The 15724-nt window shown below is 42.6% G+C and overlaps 1 protein-coding gene across 5 annotated transcripts in view; it reads right to left on the bottom strand.

Annotated features, from left to right (window-relative positions):
* EYA3 (EYA transcriptional coactivator and phosphatase 3) overlaps window positions 1-15724 on the bottom strand; it is a 107916-nt gene that overhangs the window by 12232 nt on the left and 79960 nt on the right. For 3 of the 5 annotated variants that reach the window (XM_062190755.1, XM_062190751.1, XM_062190753.1), the window contains 5 exons: window positions 15384-15523; window positions 11075-11158; window positions 9341-9430; window positions 5743-5801; window positions 1545-1705 (listed from right to left, as the gene is read on the bottom strand). In XM_062190755.1, the coding sequence (XP_062046739.1) occupies window positions 1545-1705; window positions 5743-5801; window positions 9341-9430; window positions 11075-11158; window positions 15384-15523 (534 nt within the window). The remainder of the gene's footprint in view (window positions 1-1544; window positions 1706-5742; window positions 5802-9340; window positions 9431-11074; window positions 11159-15383; window positions 15524-15724) is intronic. The other 2 variants (XM_062190752.1, XM_062190754.1) reach the window with 1 other exon arrangement.

Here is a 15724-nt window from a genome sequence, read left to right on the forward strand (position 1 = left end):
GACGGCTTTACAGTACAAGAACTAACACAGAATGTGACACTTTTGTTAATTCACAGTGTTCAAAACATGTAAGTGGACATTACTGTTCACCTGTTCCTATTTCTTCAGGAAACCATGTATTGGCACAAGGCAGGGAAAGGATCAGGATTAAGGTCATAAATGAAAACAAGCAATAGAAAGCCTGGTGTCGGTGAGAGAAAAAGTTAAAAAGGCTTAGAGTTGCCAAAATAAAATAATAGTTCTAAACTGTAAGAAACAAGCAATAAAAAGAACGTGAAAAAAAGTAAATTAGATCCCCCAAGTCCGTTATTTTTATCTGGTATTAGAGGAGTGTAACAGGATGAACCAAATTGTTCTTCAAAGCCCTGTTTCTACTTTTGCAGCACACTAGGAGGCAGCAAGTACAGTACAAGGCTCTGCACCTGCAGCAATACGCTTTAGCAAGCTCTGCAGTCCCTGAAAGTACAGGCAACATTCTGTGAGTCTCTGAGGGTGATTGCTCTGCTTTAAATATTCTCTCTTAGGGGCAACTCACTAAAAAGGAAACTGCAGAATGTAAAATGCACTGGACCTAAAGTTAGTGGATATAATTCCAACCATGTCAGGGTCACTAACTTGCAACACAGTTGTGGGCAAGCTGCCCCTGCTGCCTCTATGAGGGACATCAATTTTCTCAACTGGAAAATGAGGGATTTTGACTAGATCTCCTAATCTGATCAATTTATGATTAATTCTAAGTAATAAAATTTTAGGCTTTGTGGCACCTGACATTTGCAGTATTTCTGGACAAAATGAATTTCCAAGGTCCTTCAAATTACAACACATGGATACTGCCAGCCTACAACCTTGGCCTAGTTTTCCACTCATGACAAGCTTAACAACTAGTTCTACTTGTCTTGTCTTGATGGTTATATGAATCAGCCAAAAACCTATGATATCTTATTAACTATTAACTCAAGAATGAAACACACATCCTTATACAACATCCATGGATCATACTTCCTATAAAAAAGGCACTTGTTGGGGCCAGTGCCATGGCATAGGTTAAGCCTTTGCCTGTGGTGCTGGCATCCCATGTGGGTGCTGGTTCAAGTCCTGGCTGCTCCTCTTCTGATCTGCTCTCTGCTATGGCCTGGGAAAGCAGCAGAAGATGGCCCAAGTCCCTGGGCCCCTGCACCCTTGTGGGACACCCAGAAGAAGTTCCTGGCTCCTGGTTTCAGATTAGCCCAGCTCTGGCCATTGCGGCTGTTTGTGGAGTGACAGCAGATGAAAGACCTCTCACTCTGTCTCTTCCTTTCTCTTAAATAAATAAATACTCTTAAAAAAATAAAAAGGCGGCTCTTGTCTAAAGAGAGCTTTCCAAAGTCACACTGAGAGCTTACTCTCCACAGGGTTTCAAGTAAACCTCCATTACAGTAACATGCTGCTGAGCCAATTCATAAACATAAGCAGTTGCCAGAGGGAACTAAGGAATTTCTGGAAAGGAAAGCAGGAGATCAGAAAGATAGAGAACACTGACAAGACTGGATGGATGCTACACTTACCACCCACGTTGCTTTTATGCTTATCATAGATTTCTCTCACTTTTCGGTAGCGGAAAGCCAGTTTCCTCATCCAGTCCACACCTCCCTGGACACCTACAGAGGAACCATGGCTGCCACTGCCTCCTGAGCCACTGAAGCCATCTGTTGAGAAACTGTAGTTGCTGCAAAGAGAGAGCATAACAAAAATCAAAATCTATACAGCATGGAGTTTTTGACTGACTGCCATCTGGGATTCTCTGTCCTGTGTTCCAGTATCTGACTTATTCCTGACATTTGATAAACAAAGCTTTAAGAATCTTCTCCCTGGGGCCAGCACTGTGGCAATGGGTTAAGTCATTGCCTGCGGTGCCAACAACCCATTTGGGAGCCGTTTGAGCTCCAGTGGCTCCACTTCCAATCTAGTTCCTTGCCAATGCTCCTGGGAAGGTAACAGAAAATGGTCCAACTGCTTGGGCCCTTGCACCCACATGGGAGACCTGGAAGAAACTCCTGGCTCCTGGCTTTGGCCTGGCCCAGCCCTGGCTGTTGTGGCCATTTGGGGAGTGAACCAGCAGTTGGACCACCTCTATCTCTCCCTCTCTCTGTAATTCTGCCTTTCAAATAAATAAATAAACCTTAAAAAATAAAAGAATCTTCTTCTTTAATCTTTGTTTGTTGGAGTCTACCTTTTACTAGCCCTCTATCAAAGGGCTGAGGAGGAAAGGAGAGCTAGGCACAATTCAAGCACCAGCACCCCTACAGACTGGATTAGATGATGCACCTTTTTTTGTGAATGATAGAATATCATATGGTGAAAAAGTAGAACATAAAAATTTGTGTGTACCCACTCACACATACACAAAATGACTGCAACTATGTAAAAATGAAAAATACTTAAAAAAGGAAGGAAATAACCCCAAATGCTAATAATGGAAAGATAATGGCACCTGGTTTTTCTTTAGCAACCTGCTAGGTTCATGGGTTACTGCAGTAAAATACGAACACAAATTCTTTGGATACTATTTTTTTAACATACACTTTTAGATGTTTATTTGCTTATTTTCATCTACCTGAAAGGCAGAGAATGAGGCAGAAAGGGATAGAGGAAGGGGGAGAGGGAGAAAGAGAGGTATCTTCCACCTGGCTGGTTCACTCCCCAAATGCCAGAAACGGTCAGGCCAGAGACTCCATCCAAGTCTCTTGCATGGATGGCAGGGGCCCAAGCACTTAAGTCATCCCCTGCTACTCCCGGGCTGCATTAACAGAAGATGGATCAGAAGCATCATAGTCGGGGCTCAAACTAGCATTCCAATGTGGGATGTAGGTGTTGTAACTGTGGTTTAACCTGCTGCAACACACTGCTGGTCTCCATACTCTCTTCTACTTCTGCTTCTTGGTTAAGGGTTGGACTCAGAACATAAAGTGAGTGTGGTAAAAGTGATGGTGTTATACTTCACAGACTAGGCTCCTCTGGTTCTCTCATGAGCACCTGCTCTGAAGAAGTCAACTGCCCAATGTCATGCCCCTCTGTGGGGAGGCCCATGGAGTGAGCAACTCGGCCTCCTGGCTATCAGCCACCTGCGAGAGCCTGGAAGGAGGTCTTCCAGCTCCAGTCAAGCCTTTGGATCAGCGTAGCTCCAGTCACCATCTTGACTTCACCCTCACAGGCTGGTGAAGACCTCCCTTGCCAGGCTGCTTTCAAGCTCCTGACCTAGAGTTGTGACGTGGGAATGCTTACTTGTCTATCTGTTATACGGCAGACTTGTTATTCCACAGTAGATAACACAGTCACCAACACTGGGAAGAATAAATACTTCAGAAGTGAAGATTTTTTTTTTTTTTTTTTTGACAGGCAGAGTGGACAGTGAGAGAGAGAGAGAGACAGAGAGAAAGGTCTTCCTTTGCCGTTGGTTCACCCTCCAATGGCCGCCGCGGCTGGCGCGCTACGGCCGGCGCACCGCGCTGATCCGATGGCAGGAGCCAGGTTCCTATCCTGGTCTCCCATGGGGTGCAGGACCCAAGCACTTGGGCCATCCTCCTCTGCACTCCCTGGCCACAGCAGAGAGCTGGCCTGGAAGAGGGGCAGCCGGGACAGAACCGGCACCCCGACCGGGACTAGAACCCGGTGTGCCGGCGCCGCAAGGCGGAGGATTAGCCTGTTGAGCCACGGCGCCGGCCAGAAGTGAAGATTTTTAAATGACAAAATAAGAGACAACTTGGATCAATCAAAAGTTAAAACACAGTTCAACACATTAAGTCTAAGATTCTGTATTTAAGAAAGTCAATGATCCAAAAGATAAGATGAATAATTATTGGATAACCACACATGTAAGAGAAAAACCAACTGGGGTTCAGAGTAGACCATACACCGCTTCATACAGGGCTTTTTCCTAAAACACACAGTGAAATCTTACACCAACAGTGCTCTCCAGGACAGTGCAATGCTTGACACATGCTCCAGAAGGAGGCACTTTTCAGTCTTCTCAGCATTAGGTGGTGATGTCCTAACTCTATATTCAAGAATTTTAGTAGAGGGGCCAGTGCTGTGATGCCGTGAGGGCCCCAGCCTGCAGCGTCGGCATCCCATATGGGTGCCAGTTCGAGTCCCTGCTGCTCCTCTTCTGATCCAGCTCTCTGCTATGGCCTGAGAAAGCAGTAGAAGATGGTCCAAGTCCCGGGGCCCCTGCAGCCACATGGGAGATCTGGAAGAAGCTCCTGGCTTCAGATCAGCTCAGCTCTGCCCATTGCAATAATTTGGGGAGTGAGCCAGCAGAATGGAAGACCTCTCTCTCTCTCTGGCTCTACCTCTCTCTGTAACTCTGTCTTTCAAATAAATAAAATAATTCTTAAAAAGTAAAGACTTTTAGTACAGTCACAGGGAAGAACACCTACTCATGCAAAGGGATAAACATTAAAACAAATTAACATAAAAAATATGACAGTCTCTTTTTCCTTAAAAGTCTTAAGTATAAGCTAGATAAATTTTCGGATCTTTCTTAGCTAAGGCACTAGACAGGAGCAAAGAGAAGAATGAAGGTACTGAGTATGCATCTTTGCCACTGAGATCTCTTGGTTTAGCTTTCATTATAATGTAATGCTTAAAACTATCCTCCAGGGGCTGGCGCTGTGCAGAGGGTTAAAGTCCTGGCCTGCAGCACTGGCATCCCATATGAGCACTGGTTTGAGTCCCAGCAGCTCCACTTCAGATCCAGCTCTCTGCTAATACACCTGGGGAAGCAGTGGAAGATGGCCCAAGTCTTTGGGCCTCCACACGTATGTGGGAAACCTGGAAGAAGCTCCTGGTTCCTGGCTTTAGATTGGCTCAGCTCCAGCCACTGTGGTCATCTGGGGAGTGAACCAGTGAATGGAAGACCTTTCTCTCTCTGCTTCTGTCTCTCTGTTAATTCTGCCTTTCAAATAAATAAATAAATAAACCTTTAAAAAAAGAAAGAAAAAGACTATCTTCCAGAAGGTTACTCTCAACACCACCAGACATCCACGGTTAGTTTTCTTGGTGAAATTCCTGATACTTATTTGCATATAAACTACTCACAGCATGGAAGCATGTTTTCTTCTCACTGAAAATATGGCCAAAGCAAAACTAATACATTGTTTGCCTTGGAATGCTTTTAAGATATTTGGGTTAATTTTATTTTATTTTATTATTTTTTTTTTAAATTTTTTTTTGACAGGCAGAGTGGATAGTGAGAGAGAGAGAGACTGAAAGAAAGGTCTTCCTTTTTGCCGTTGGTTCACCCTCCAAAAGCCGCCGCGGCCAGCGCATCGCGCTGATCCAAAGCCAGGAGCCAGGTGCTTCTCCTGGTCTCCCATGGGGTGCAGGGCCCAAGCACTTGGGCCATCCTCCACTGCCTTCCCGGGCCATAGCAGAGAGCTGGCCTTGGAATGCTTTTAAGATGACTGTGACTTTCTTTTTCCTACTCTTTCCTACTCAAATACTATTCCACCAAGAGGGCCTGACTAATGCTGGCACAAACTGCTTCCCACTTATATCACAATCTTCTTCTGTGTGTCCACCATGTTTTTTATTGTCACCTCCTCACATTGTAGGTATGGTTAACTATGCTTGCTTCTGTCTCCTTTACTAGATCGTGAGCTCTTTCAGAGTTATATCCTAATCATCTTTGTTTCCATCTGAACTTAATCTGTATCTCTCACATAACACGCCTACTCATGTTCAAGACGTCATTGTGTTTATCACCTCAAGTCCTGGCCATTGTCATCAGAAGCCACATCTTCCACATGCACCTGGTCACATTCCTGTTAAAAGACAAAGCATACTATTTCAGTCCAGGGAGCAGAAGTGTTATCACCATCATGACATAATATAAGACCAGATATAGGGGCTAGCACTGTGGTGTAGCGGGTTAGGCCGCTGCCTGCAGTGCTGGCATCCCATATTGGTGCCGGTTCAAGACCTGACAATCCAGCTCTCTGCTATGGCCTGGGAAAACAGTGGAAGATGGCCCAAGTCCTTGGGCCCCTCCACCCACGTGGCAGACCCAGGGGATGCTCCTGGCTCCTGGCTTTGGATTGGCGTAGCTCCGGCCGTTGCAGCCAACTGGGGAATGAACCAGTGGATGGAAGACTTGTTCTCTCTCCTTCTCTCTATGTGTAATTCTGACTTTCAAATAAGATAAATAGATCTTAAAGCTTCAATTGAAGAATCTTTGTGGAAAGAAGCCCAAGACCCATGATGCTTTCTAATCTCTATCACTCAGTGGTTACATAACCTTGAGGAAATCATGTCACCTCACATTTAGAACATGAGTTTGCTTAGATGACCTTTTCTAACTACCAACTGTGAATCTATATATTTGTTTCTTTTATTCTCAGTTTTTTGTTTCAAGATTGATTGATTGATTGATTGATTTGAAAGGCAGAGTTAGAGAGAAAGGGAGAAGACACAGAGAGAGAGGTCTTCCATCCACTGATTTCACTACCCAAATGGCTGCAACAGCTGGGAATGGGCCAGGCCAAAGCCAGAGTCAAGAACTCTTAACTGGGTCTCCCACAAGAATGGCAGGGGCCCAAGCACTTGGGCCATCCTTCACTGCTTTCCCAGGTGCATTAGCCGGGCCTGGAACTGGTGCTTTTATGGGTTATCAGCATTGCAGGTGGCGGCTTAACCTACTGCACCGCAACAACCAGCTCCATAAATAAATCTTTTTTGAAAAAAAAATGGAATAGTAAAGGGAGTGTGAGAGTGATTCTCCATATGTCATCCTGCCATTATAAGTTGTCTTTTTTTTTTTTTTTTAAAGATTTATTTATCTTATTTGAAAGTCAGAGTTACACACAGAGAGAAGGAGAGGTAGAGGTAGAGGTAGAGGTAGAGGTGTAGAGAGAGAGAGAGAGAGAGAGAGAGTCTTCCATCCACTGGTTCACTCCCCAATTGGCTGCAGCAGCCAGAACTGCGCCAATCCAAAGCCAGGAGCCAGGAGCTTCCCCTGGGTCTGCCACATGGGTGGAGGGGCCCAAGGACTTGGGCCATCTTCCACTGCTTTCCCAGGCCACAGCAGAGAGCTGGATTGGAAGAGGAGCCGCTGGGACTAGAATCGGCGCCCATATGGGATGCCGGCGCCACAGGCAGAGGCTTAACCTACTGTGCCATGGCGCCAGCCCATCTGAGGAGGTTTTTTTTTTTTTTTTAAATTATTTATTTATTTATTTATTTTTTACAGGCAGAGTGGACAGTGAGAGAGAGAGACAGAGAGAAAGGTCTTCCTTTTGCCGTTGGTTCACCCTCCAATGGCCGCCGCGGTAGGCGCGCTGCGGCCGGCGCACTGCGCTGTTCCGATGGCAGGAGCCAGGTGCTTCTCCTGGTCTCCCATGGGGTGCAGGGCCCAAGCACTTGGGCCATCCTCCACTGCACTCACTGGCCACAGCAGAGAGCTGGCCTGGAAGAGGGGCAACCGGGACAGGATCGGTGCCCTGACCGGGACTAGAACCTGGTGTGCCGGCACCGCAAGGCGGAGGATTAGCCTAGTGAGCCGCGGCGCCGGCTTCTGAGGAGGTTTTCAAAAAATGCATTCTTGGGTCCATTCCAGAACTACTTTAATCTATATTTCTGAAAGTGAAATCCTAGAATCTCCATTTCTAAGAAGCTCCCCAGGTGATTCTTATGCCCACTAAAGTTGAGAACCACTGACCTGGTGACAGGAACTCACTAAGGTCAAATTTGTCACATAATTTTCAGTCCTGGGGAAGGACTATGTCTAGAAAATCATTATAAACACAATTTGGTGATAATTATTAGCATATACATTTTCAACAAATGTTTGCTGAATAAAAACTGTTACATCCTAATTTATCAACATACGAAGTTAAGGGAAGTTTAAAACATTATGGAGTTTAGAGTTTAAAGCCCTATGAATATATTAATTTCTTTTAAAAAAAACTTATTTATTTAAGATAGAACAGTGCTAGATAGAGAGATCTCCAATCTGCTGGTTCACTTGCCAAATGCCCACAGTAGCCAAGAATGGGCCAGGCCAAAGCCAGGAGTCAAAATTCCATCCAGGTCTCCTTGTGGGTGGCAAGAACCCAAGTACTTAAGGCATCATCAATTCTTCATGAAGTACACCTTACCAGGAAACTGGAAATGGGACTAGAAACAGAGATTCTGATATGGGACACTGGTATTCCAAGTAGTATTTTAACTGCTAATGCCGAGCGCTTGTCTAAAACACCCCTCCTACCCTACCACTGGTTAATTTAATCTGTTGAAGAACTGTCTATTGGGTAGAACTAGATACAAAAGCTTTCAGTAGTTTTTTGTGTAGAATAACTGCTTAACTGAAGCCAAGAATGGGAACATAACTTTCCCAGACACTCGCACCCTGGTCTGACTCCCAGTCTGTTCACCTCAAAGGCGAACTCAATGTCAAAGTCAAAAAATTTCTCCATGAATTTCTTAGTATTTCCTGATTTTCCTGGCATCTAACAATAAAATGATTCTATATTTCAAGGTTAACCCATACACAAACAACAAATATGCTAAATTATAATAGGTCAGGGCAGCCTTTTATAAATTGGACAAATCAAGAGACCATCTTTTAGTAGGAGAAAACTGAAGAACGCTCAAGAATCATCAAACTAATTTTATATATAAATATGTATTATTTAATATGGATTATGAAATTGGAACAATGTTTTATATATCAGTGTTTTGCCTGGTGGGTTGACATTTTCCCCTGTGCTAGATCACTTCCAAATAAGCTAACCAAAATCACATTTTTTAGACAACACAACTGAGGGCCCAGGGCAAGCATCTGGTACCACAGTTAAACTTGGGATACCTGCACACCTGCATCCTCTACCACAGTGCCTGGGTTGGAGTTCTAGCTCCATTTTTGAATCAAGCTTCTGGCTAATGTGTACCCTGGGAGGTAGCAGGTGATGTTGGCTCTGGGTCCCTGCCACCCATGTGGGACACTTGGATTAGGTTTGGGACTCCTTGCTTCGTCTTGGTCCAGCCCCGGTTGCAGGAATTTGGGGGTTAAACCACCAGATGGAAGGTCTCTCTATCTACCTTTGAGATAAATAAAAATTTAAAAAACAAGACAATACAAAAACAAAAACAAAAAACCGAGCAACAACCTCTGAGTACCAGGAGCAACACCAGGGGTGATCCAACTATGGCACTGCTCCTCAAAGACTATTTATGCCTTGGTGGTCAGCTGGCCTCTCCACACCTACCCTAACAATAGGGTCTAAAAAATACATTAAGCATAGATTCAAAATAATTCTTGAACAAAGCATTTCATTGAAGCACAGAAACAATTTAAAATGCTTACCTCTAAGTCATTGAAAAATAGATGTGTATCAGCCACTTCAAAAATCATTTCTTCCATTGTTAAACCTGAGCCAATCACTACTGTAGGGTCCTGGAAGACAATAAGAAAAAAAAATTGCTTGACTTGATACTTAATGATTCACTTTTTATTTATTTGTTTGAAAGTCAGTTACAAAGAGAGAGAAGGGGAGGCAGAGAGAGAGCGAGAGAAGTCTTCCATCCACTGGATCACTCCACAGTTGGTCTCAACAGCAGGAGCCGTGTTGATGCAAAGCAGCACTGACCTGAAGCCAGGAGCCAGGAGCTTCGCCTGAGTCTTCCCGTGTGGGTGCAGGGGCCCAAGGACTTGTGCCATCCTCTACTCTTTTCCCAGGCCATAGCAGAGAGCCAGATATGAAGTGGAGCAGCCGGGACTCAAACTGGCGCCCACATGGGATGCTGGCACTACAGGCAGCAGCTTTACCTGCTATGCCACAGTGCCGGCCCCACAGAATTAATTCTAATCTTCAAATATTGTAAAATTATTTTGGATTAAGCCCAAAACAACACAAGCACACACAGCAATGCTTCAAATTCATTTACAGAAGAATGTGGGATTGTGGAACAGTCTGAGACAGTGAAAAACTTCAGGACAAGTTTCTAGAAATCAGTAGTTTCACAGAACTATTTTTATTTATTTATGTATTTGAAAGGTGGAGTTACAGAGAGAAAGGAGAGACAGAGAGATCTTCTATCCTGGTTTACTCTCTAAATGATCACAATGACCAGGGCTATGTCAGGCTCAAGCCAGGAGCATGGAGCTTTCTCCAGGTCTCCCACATGGGTACAGGTGCCAGAGAACTTCAGCCATCCTCTACTGCTTTCTCAGGCACATTAGCAGGGAGCTGGATCGGAAGTGAAACAGCCAGGACTTGAACCAGCGCCCACATGGGATGACTGCACTATAGGCCGTGACTTACTTATTAACCCGCTGTGCCACAGTTCAGGCCCCAGAGAATGTTTTTAAAAAACAACTCACTACAGTAAATAATTGTTTTTATCATTCCCTTGCAGTGTTCTCCATTTTAAAAAAAAAGATCCACTTACTTTTTTGAGAAATTTCTTGTTCCAGATGAAATTTTATATTGTTGAATACTATTATTGTAAAACCATTATCTTCCTTGCATGTACACCCCCAAATACACACTATAACACCAGAGGTCAGTTAGTTGACAGTCTCAAAAACCAGAGAGAAAGTAAAGAAAGGCCAGAGTCAAAACATTTGCAGAAAAACCAATGGGAGTTGCTTTACAATGAACCAATTCATTTAGAGGCTCTATGCCCTTATTTTACATTTTCTTAATAACCATCAGCTTTCTGAAGTATTCTCATATATCTGGCATATACTTGGCTAAATGAAATGCTCAATTTGGGCTGTCTGAAAAAGGAACTATCAGATTGGTTGTTGGAATAATCCCAAGACTCTGCTCTGTTTTGAGGCTTATTCCTACACTTCAATTTTTCTAAGATGTCAACTCTGGAAAACCTTCACCCTTCTGCAATGGTCCTATGTCTAGTCTCTGGCTTTACCATCAACTCTGCCTGACTACTAAGCCTGCCTGTGTGAGCCATCTGGTGCTATTTTACATGGAAAACGGAAACCAACAGGGTAAAACGGAAGTGGCAGAGGAAATGATTTTCATTACCTGCCCAGACAGACAGAAAAGGAACAGGAACAAAGGAAGATTCAAATTACCTTTCCATACTTCTGGGCATAGGATCCAGTAAGAAGGGAGTGGAAGATGATGATGGTCTCATCCAAGTCCCAAAGAAATACCCGCTAAGGGAAGAAAATATAAAAAATGAGTATCTTTTCCAATCACAATGAAATGAAACAAGAAATCAGTAACAGGAAGAAAACTGGAAAATTTACAAATAATACAGAAATTAATACATTCTTAAACAAAAAATGAATGCATTAAGAGGAAATCACAAATGAAATTAGAAGATACCTGAGATAAATGAAAACAAATGCAACATGCAAAAACCTATGGGATATAGTGAAAGCAGTGGTAAGAGGGAAATGCAATAGTCAACGCACACATTAAAATAAGTAAGATCTCAATTCTATAACCTAATTGCACACAGTAAAGAACTAGGAAAAAGAGAAAAATGAAATGCAGCAAAAGGAAGGAAATAATAAAGGTTACAGCAAAGGTAAATAGACTAGAAAAACAATAGAGAAAAATCAATGAAATCAGTTGGGTCTTTGAAAACATCTGTAAAACTGACAACCTTTTGTTAGATTGACAAAGAAAATAAAAGTGTAGACTGAAATTACTTAAGTAGAAATGAAAGCTGGGATATCACTTCTGATTTTACAGCAATGAAAGGATTAAGAGAATACTAGGCAGAATGTTATGCCAAAAAATTGGATGAGATGAAATGGGCAAATTCCTAAAAATACATAGCATAAAGTACCAAAAAGACTCAAAACTTAGAAAATCTGGTAAGACTGATAATAAGTAAGGAGACTGAATCAGTAACTAAAAATATCCCAACAAAGAAAAACCCAGGAACAGATGGCTCTGCTGGAAAAGTCCAACATTTAAAGATTTAACACCAATCTCTCTTGATTTTTTTCCAAAAAAAAGTCTAAGAGGGAACATTTTTTAACTCCTCTAATGAGATCTATATTAGCTTGATACCAATTCATGAAAACACTGTAAGAACAGAAAACTTGGGCCAATGTTGTGGCACAGTAGGCTAAGTTGAGGCCTCCAACACTGGCATCCCATATAGACACTGGTTTGAGTTCCAACTACTCCACTTCTTCTTCTTCTTCTTCTTTTTTTTTTTTTTTAAATAAAGATTTTATTTATTTATTTTAAGAGGTAGAGTTACAGGCAGAGAGAGGGAGAGATAGAGAGAAAGGTCTTCCATCCACTGGTTCACTCCCAAATAGCCACAATGGCTGGAGCTGGGCTATTCTAAGCCATGGAGCTTCTTTTCAGGGTCTCCCACGTGGGTGCAAGGGCCCAAGCACTTGGATCATCTTCTACTGCTTTCCCAGGCCACAAGCAGAGAGCTGGATTAGAAGAGGCACAGCCAGAACACGAACCTACTTCGCCTACTATGCTATAGTGCCAGGCCCCACTACTCCACTTCTGATCCAGCTCTTTGCTAATGCACTTGGGAAGTAGCACAAGACAGACAAAGTTCTTGGGCCCTCAACTCCCATATGGGAGACCACGAGAAAGCTCCTGGCTCCTGGCTTCAGCTTGGCCCAACCCCAGTCGTCGAGGCCATCTGGGAAGTAAACCAGTGGATAGAAAATTGATCTTTTTTCTGTAACTCTGTCTTTCAAATAAATAAATAAATCTTAAAAACAAAACAGAAAACTCTTATAAAATTTGATGCAAAAATTCTCAATAGTAATAAACCAAATTATTATATTTATAAATATAAATATATTAAAAGAATTATACATGATTACCAAGTGAGATTAGTTCCCAGAATATAAAAGTGGTTCATTCAACATACAAAAATTAAATACAACGTATCACATTAATAGAGGGGGGTAAATGACTATCTCAACTGATGCAAGAAATGCATTTGGCAAAATTTAACACGCTTTCAAGGTAAAAATGCTCAACACACTAGGAACAGAAGGGAATGTCCTCAGTATGATACAGGCCATGTAGGAAAAATACAAGCTAATTTATTGAAAGCTTCACTCCTGAGATTAGGAATAAGACAACACAGTACTGGGAAGTCTTAGAGCAATTTGGCAAGAAAGGGGAAAAAAGCTTCCAAACAGGAAAGAAAGAAGTAAAATTAACTCTGCTGGTAAACAACATGATTTTATATGCAGAAAATCCCAAAGAACTTGCAAAAAAAATTGCTAAAGAGTTAATAAATGAATTCAGAAATCAGCTGTATTTCTATACCCTTGCAATGAATAACAGAAAAGGAAATTTAAAAAATAATTCCATTTACAATAGTATCAAAAAAGAGTAAAATATTTAGGAATAAATTTAACTAAGGAGGCATAAGATCTGCATACTGAAAACTAAAAAATACTGTGAGAAAATTAAAAAAGATGTGCCTAAATAAATGGAAACACATGTTGGTGGACTGGAAGCCTCAATATTACAAGATGACAATAATACTAAATCAATCTACAGTTATCAAAATCCCAACCGTGTTTTTTAATAGATTATCTATCTATCTACCTACCTATTTATTTTTAAAGACTTATTTATTTACTTATTTGAAAGGCAGTGCTATAGAGAGGCATTGGTTCACTCCCCAAATGGCCGCAACTGCCAGAGCTGGGCCGATCCAAAGCAAGAGCTTCTTCAGGATCTGCCACGTGGGTGCAGGGGCCCAAGGATTTGGTCCATCCTCTACTGCTTTCCCAGGCCATAGCAGAGAGCTGGATCAGAAGTGGAACAGCCAGGACTCGAACCGGCACTCATACAGGATACCAGAATTGCAGGCGGCACCCTTACCTGCTATGCCACAGCGCCAGTCGCAAGATTTATTTTATTTGTAAGGCAGAGTTACAGAGAGAGCGAGGAAGAGACAGACAGACAGACACACACACACACACACACACGTTTCCTATCTGCTGGTTCACTCTCCAAACAGCCACAACGGCCAGGGCTACGACAGGTCAGGAGCCAAGAGCTTCCTTCCAGTCTCCCTCACGGCACTTGGGCCATCCTCCACTGCTTTCCCAGGCACATTAGCAGGGAGCTGGATTGGAAGTGCAGCAACTAGGACTTGAACTGGTAACCAATATGGGATGCTGGCACTGCACACAGAAGCTTAATCTGTTGTGCCACAAGGCTGGTCCAGTTGATTTTCATTTTATGTGAAAGGCAGAGAGAGAAAGAGAGAGACAGTAATATCTTCTGCCTGCTGGTTCACTTCTCAAATGTCTACAATAGCCAAGGCTGGGTTGGCTGAAGCTAGGAGACTGGAACTCAATCTGGGTGTCCCATGTAGGTAGCAGGAACTCAATTGAGACATCATTTTCTACCTCCCAAGATATGCATTAGCACAAAGCTATACTGGAAATGGTGTAGCTGGGAATCAGACCATGCACTCTAATATGAGATGCAAGTGCCCTAAGCAGCAATCTAAGCAGCTGCTTAAGCACCTGCCCCCAAATATTGTTTTTTTAAAGAAACAGAAAAAAACCATTTTAAAATTCACATGGAATCTTTAGAGATTCTAAATAGCCAAAATAATCTTGCAGATTCACACTTCCTAATTTCAAGACTTACTACAAAGCTACAATAATCAAAACAGTGTGGTACTAGCATAAGGACCAACACATATACATCAATGGAACAGAACTGAACAGAACCAGAAATCAACCTCACAAACATGGCCAATTGATTTTGGACAAGAATGCCAGAACCATCCAATGGGGAAAGGAAAGTCTTTCCAACAAACGGTACTGGAAAAACCAGCTATCTATATGTGGCCCGGGAGTGCAGTGGAGGATGGCCCAAGTCCTTGGGCCCTGCACCCACGTGGGAGACCAGGAGAGGCACCTGGCTCCTGGATTCGGATCAGCGCGGTGCGCCAGCTGCAGCGCACCAGCCACAGCGGGCATTGGGGGGTGAGCCAACGGAAAAGGACCTTTCTCTCTGTCTCTCTCTCACTGTCCACTCTGCCTGTCAAAAAAACAAAAACAAAACATCAAATACAAAAAGGTCTAAATTTAAGGGCTATACAATGAAAATCTTAGAAGATAGCAGATGAAAACCTTCATAGTTGTCAATTTTCAACTGTTACACCAAAAGCATGGCAGTAAGAAAAAACTCAGTTTTCACCAAATTTAAAAATATTAGTGTATCAAAGGACACCATCAAAAGAGTAAAAAGTTTTTATGTATTTTCTTTACTCTTGGCAAATTCAACTTAACTTAGCAACTAAAGGGCACACAACACAGAACGATATTGTTTTTCATGAGTTTCAGATGTATGTTTGAAAGATTTAAGAAGTTAGAAAAAACAAAGCAAGCAACCCAAATGAGTTTCTTCCCATACTTCCAATTCACTGTCCTGAGAAGAACTGGCATCAGCTTTCCTTTTGCCACGGTTCTTGCTGGTCATGTTTTTCTTGGACTGATCATCAGCATCTTTACTTGGTGTAGTCTGGGACAAAGATGGGCTTGTAGAGGGATCTACTGTAAAGGAAAAGCAAGACATATACTGCTGGTAGTAACAGGCCACAACAACCAGAGTAGGAAGAGGGTAACAGATTCTCTGCGCTTAACAATTCATAATGCAGGGATAAAGGTTGGAAAACCAAACTTCACATAAGCAATTAGGGAATGTGGATCTAGGTACTGAGCATCAACAGCAGCTAATACTACAAAACAGCTAAA

The sequence above is a fragment of the Lepus europaeus genome, chromosome 5 (genome assembly GCF_033115175.1).
Source record: "Lepus europaeus isolate LE1 chromosome 5, mLepTim1.pri, whole genome shotgun sequence".
In the NCBI taxonomy this organism is placed as follows: Eukaryota; Metazoa; Chordata; class Mammalia; order Lagomorpha; family Leporidae; genus Lepus; species Lepus europaeus.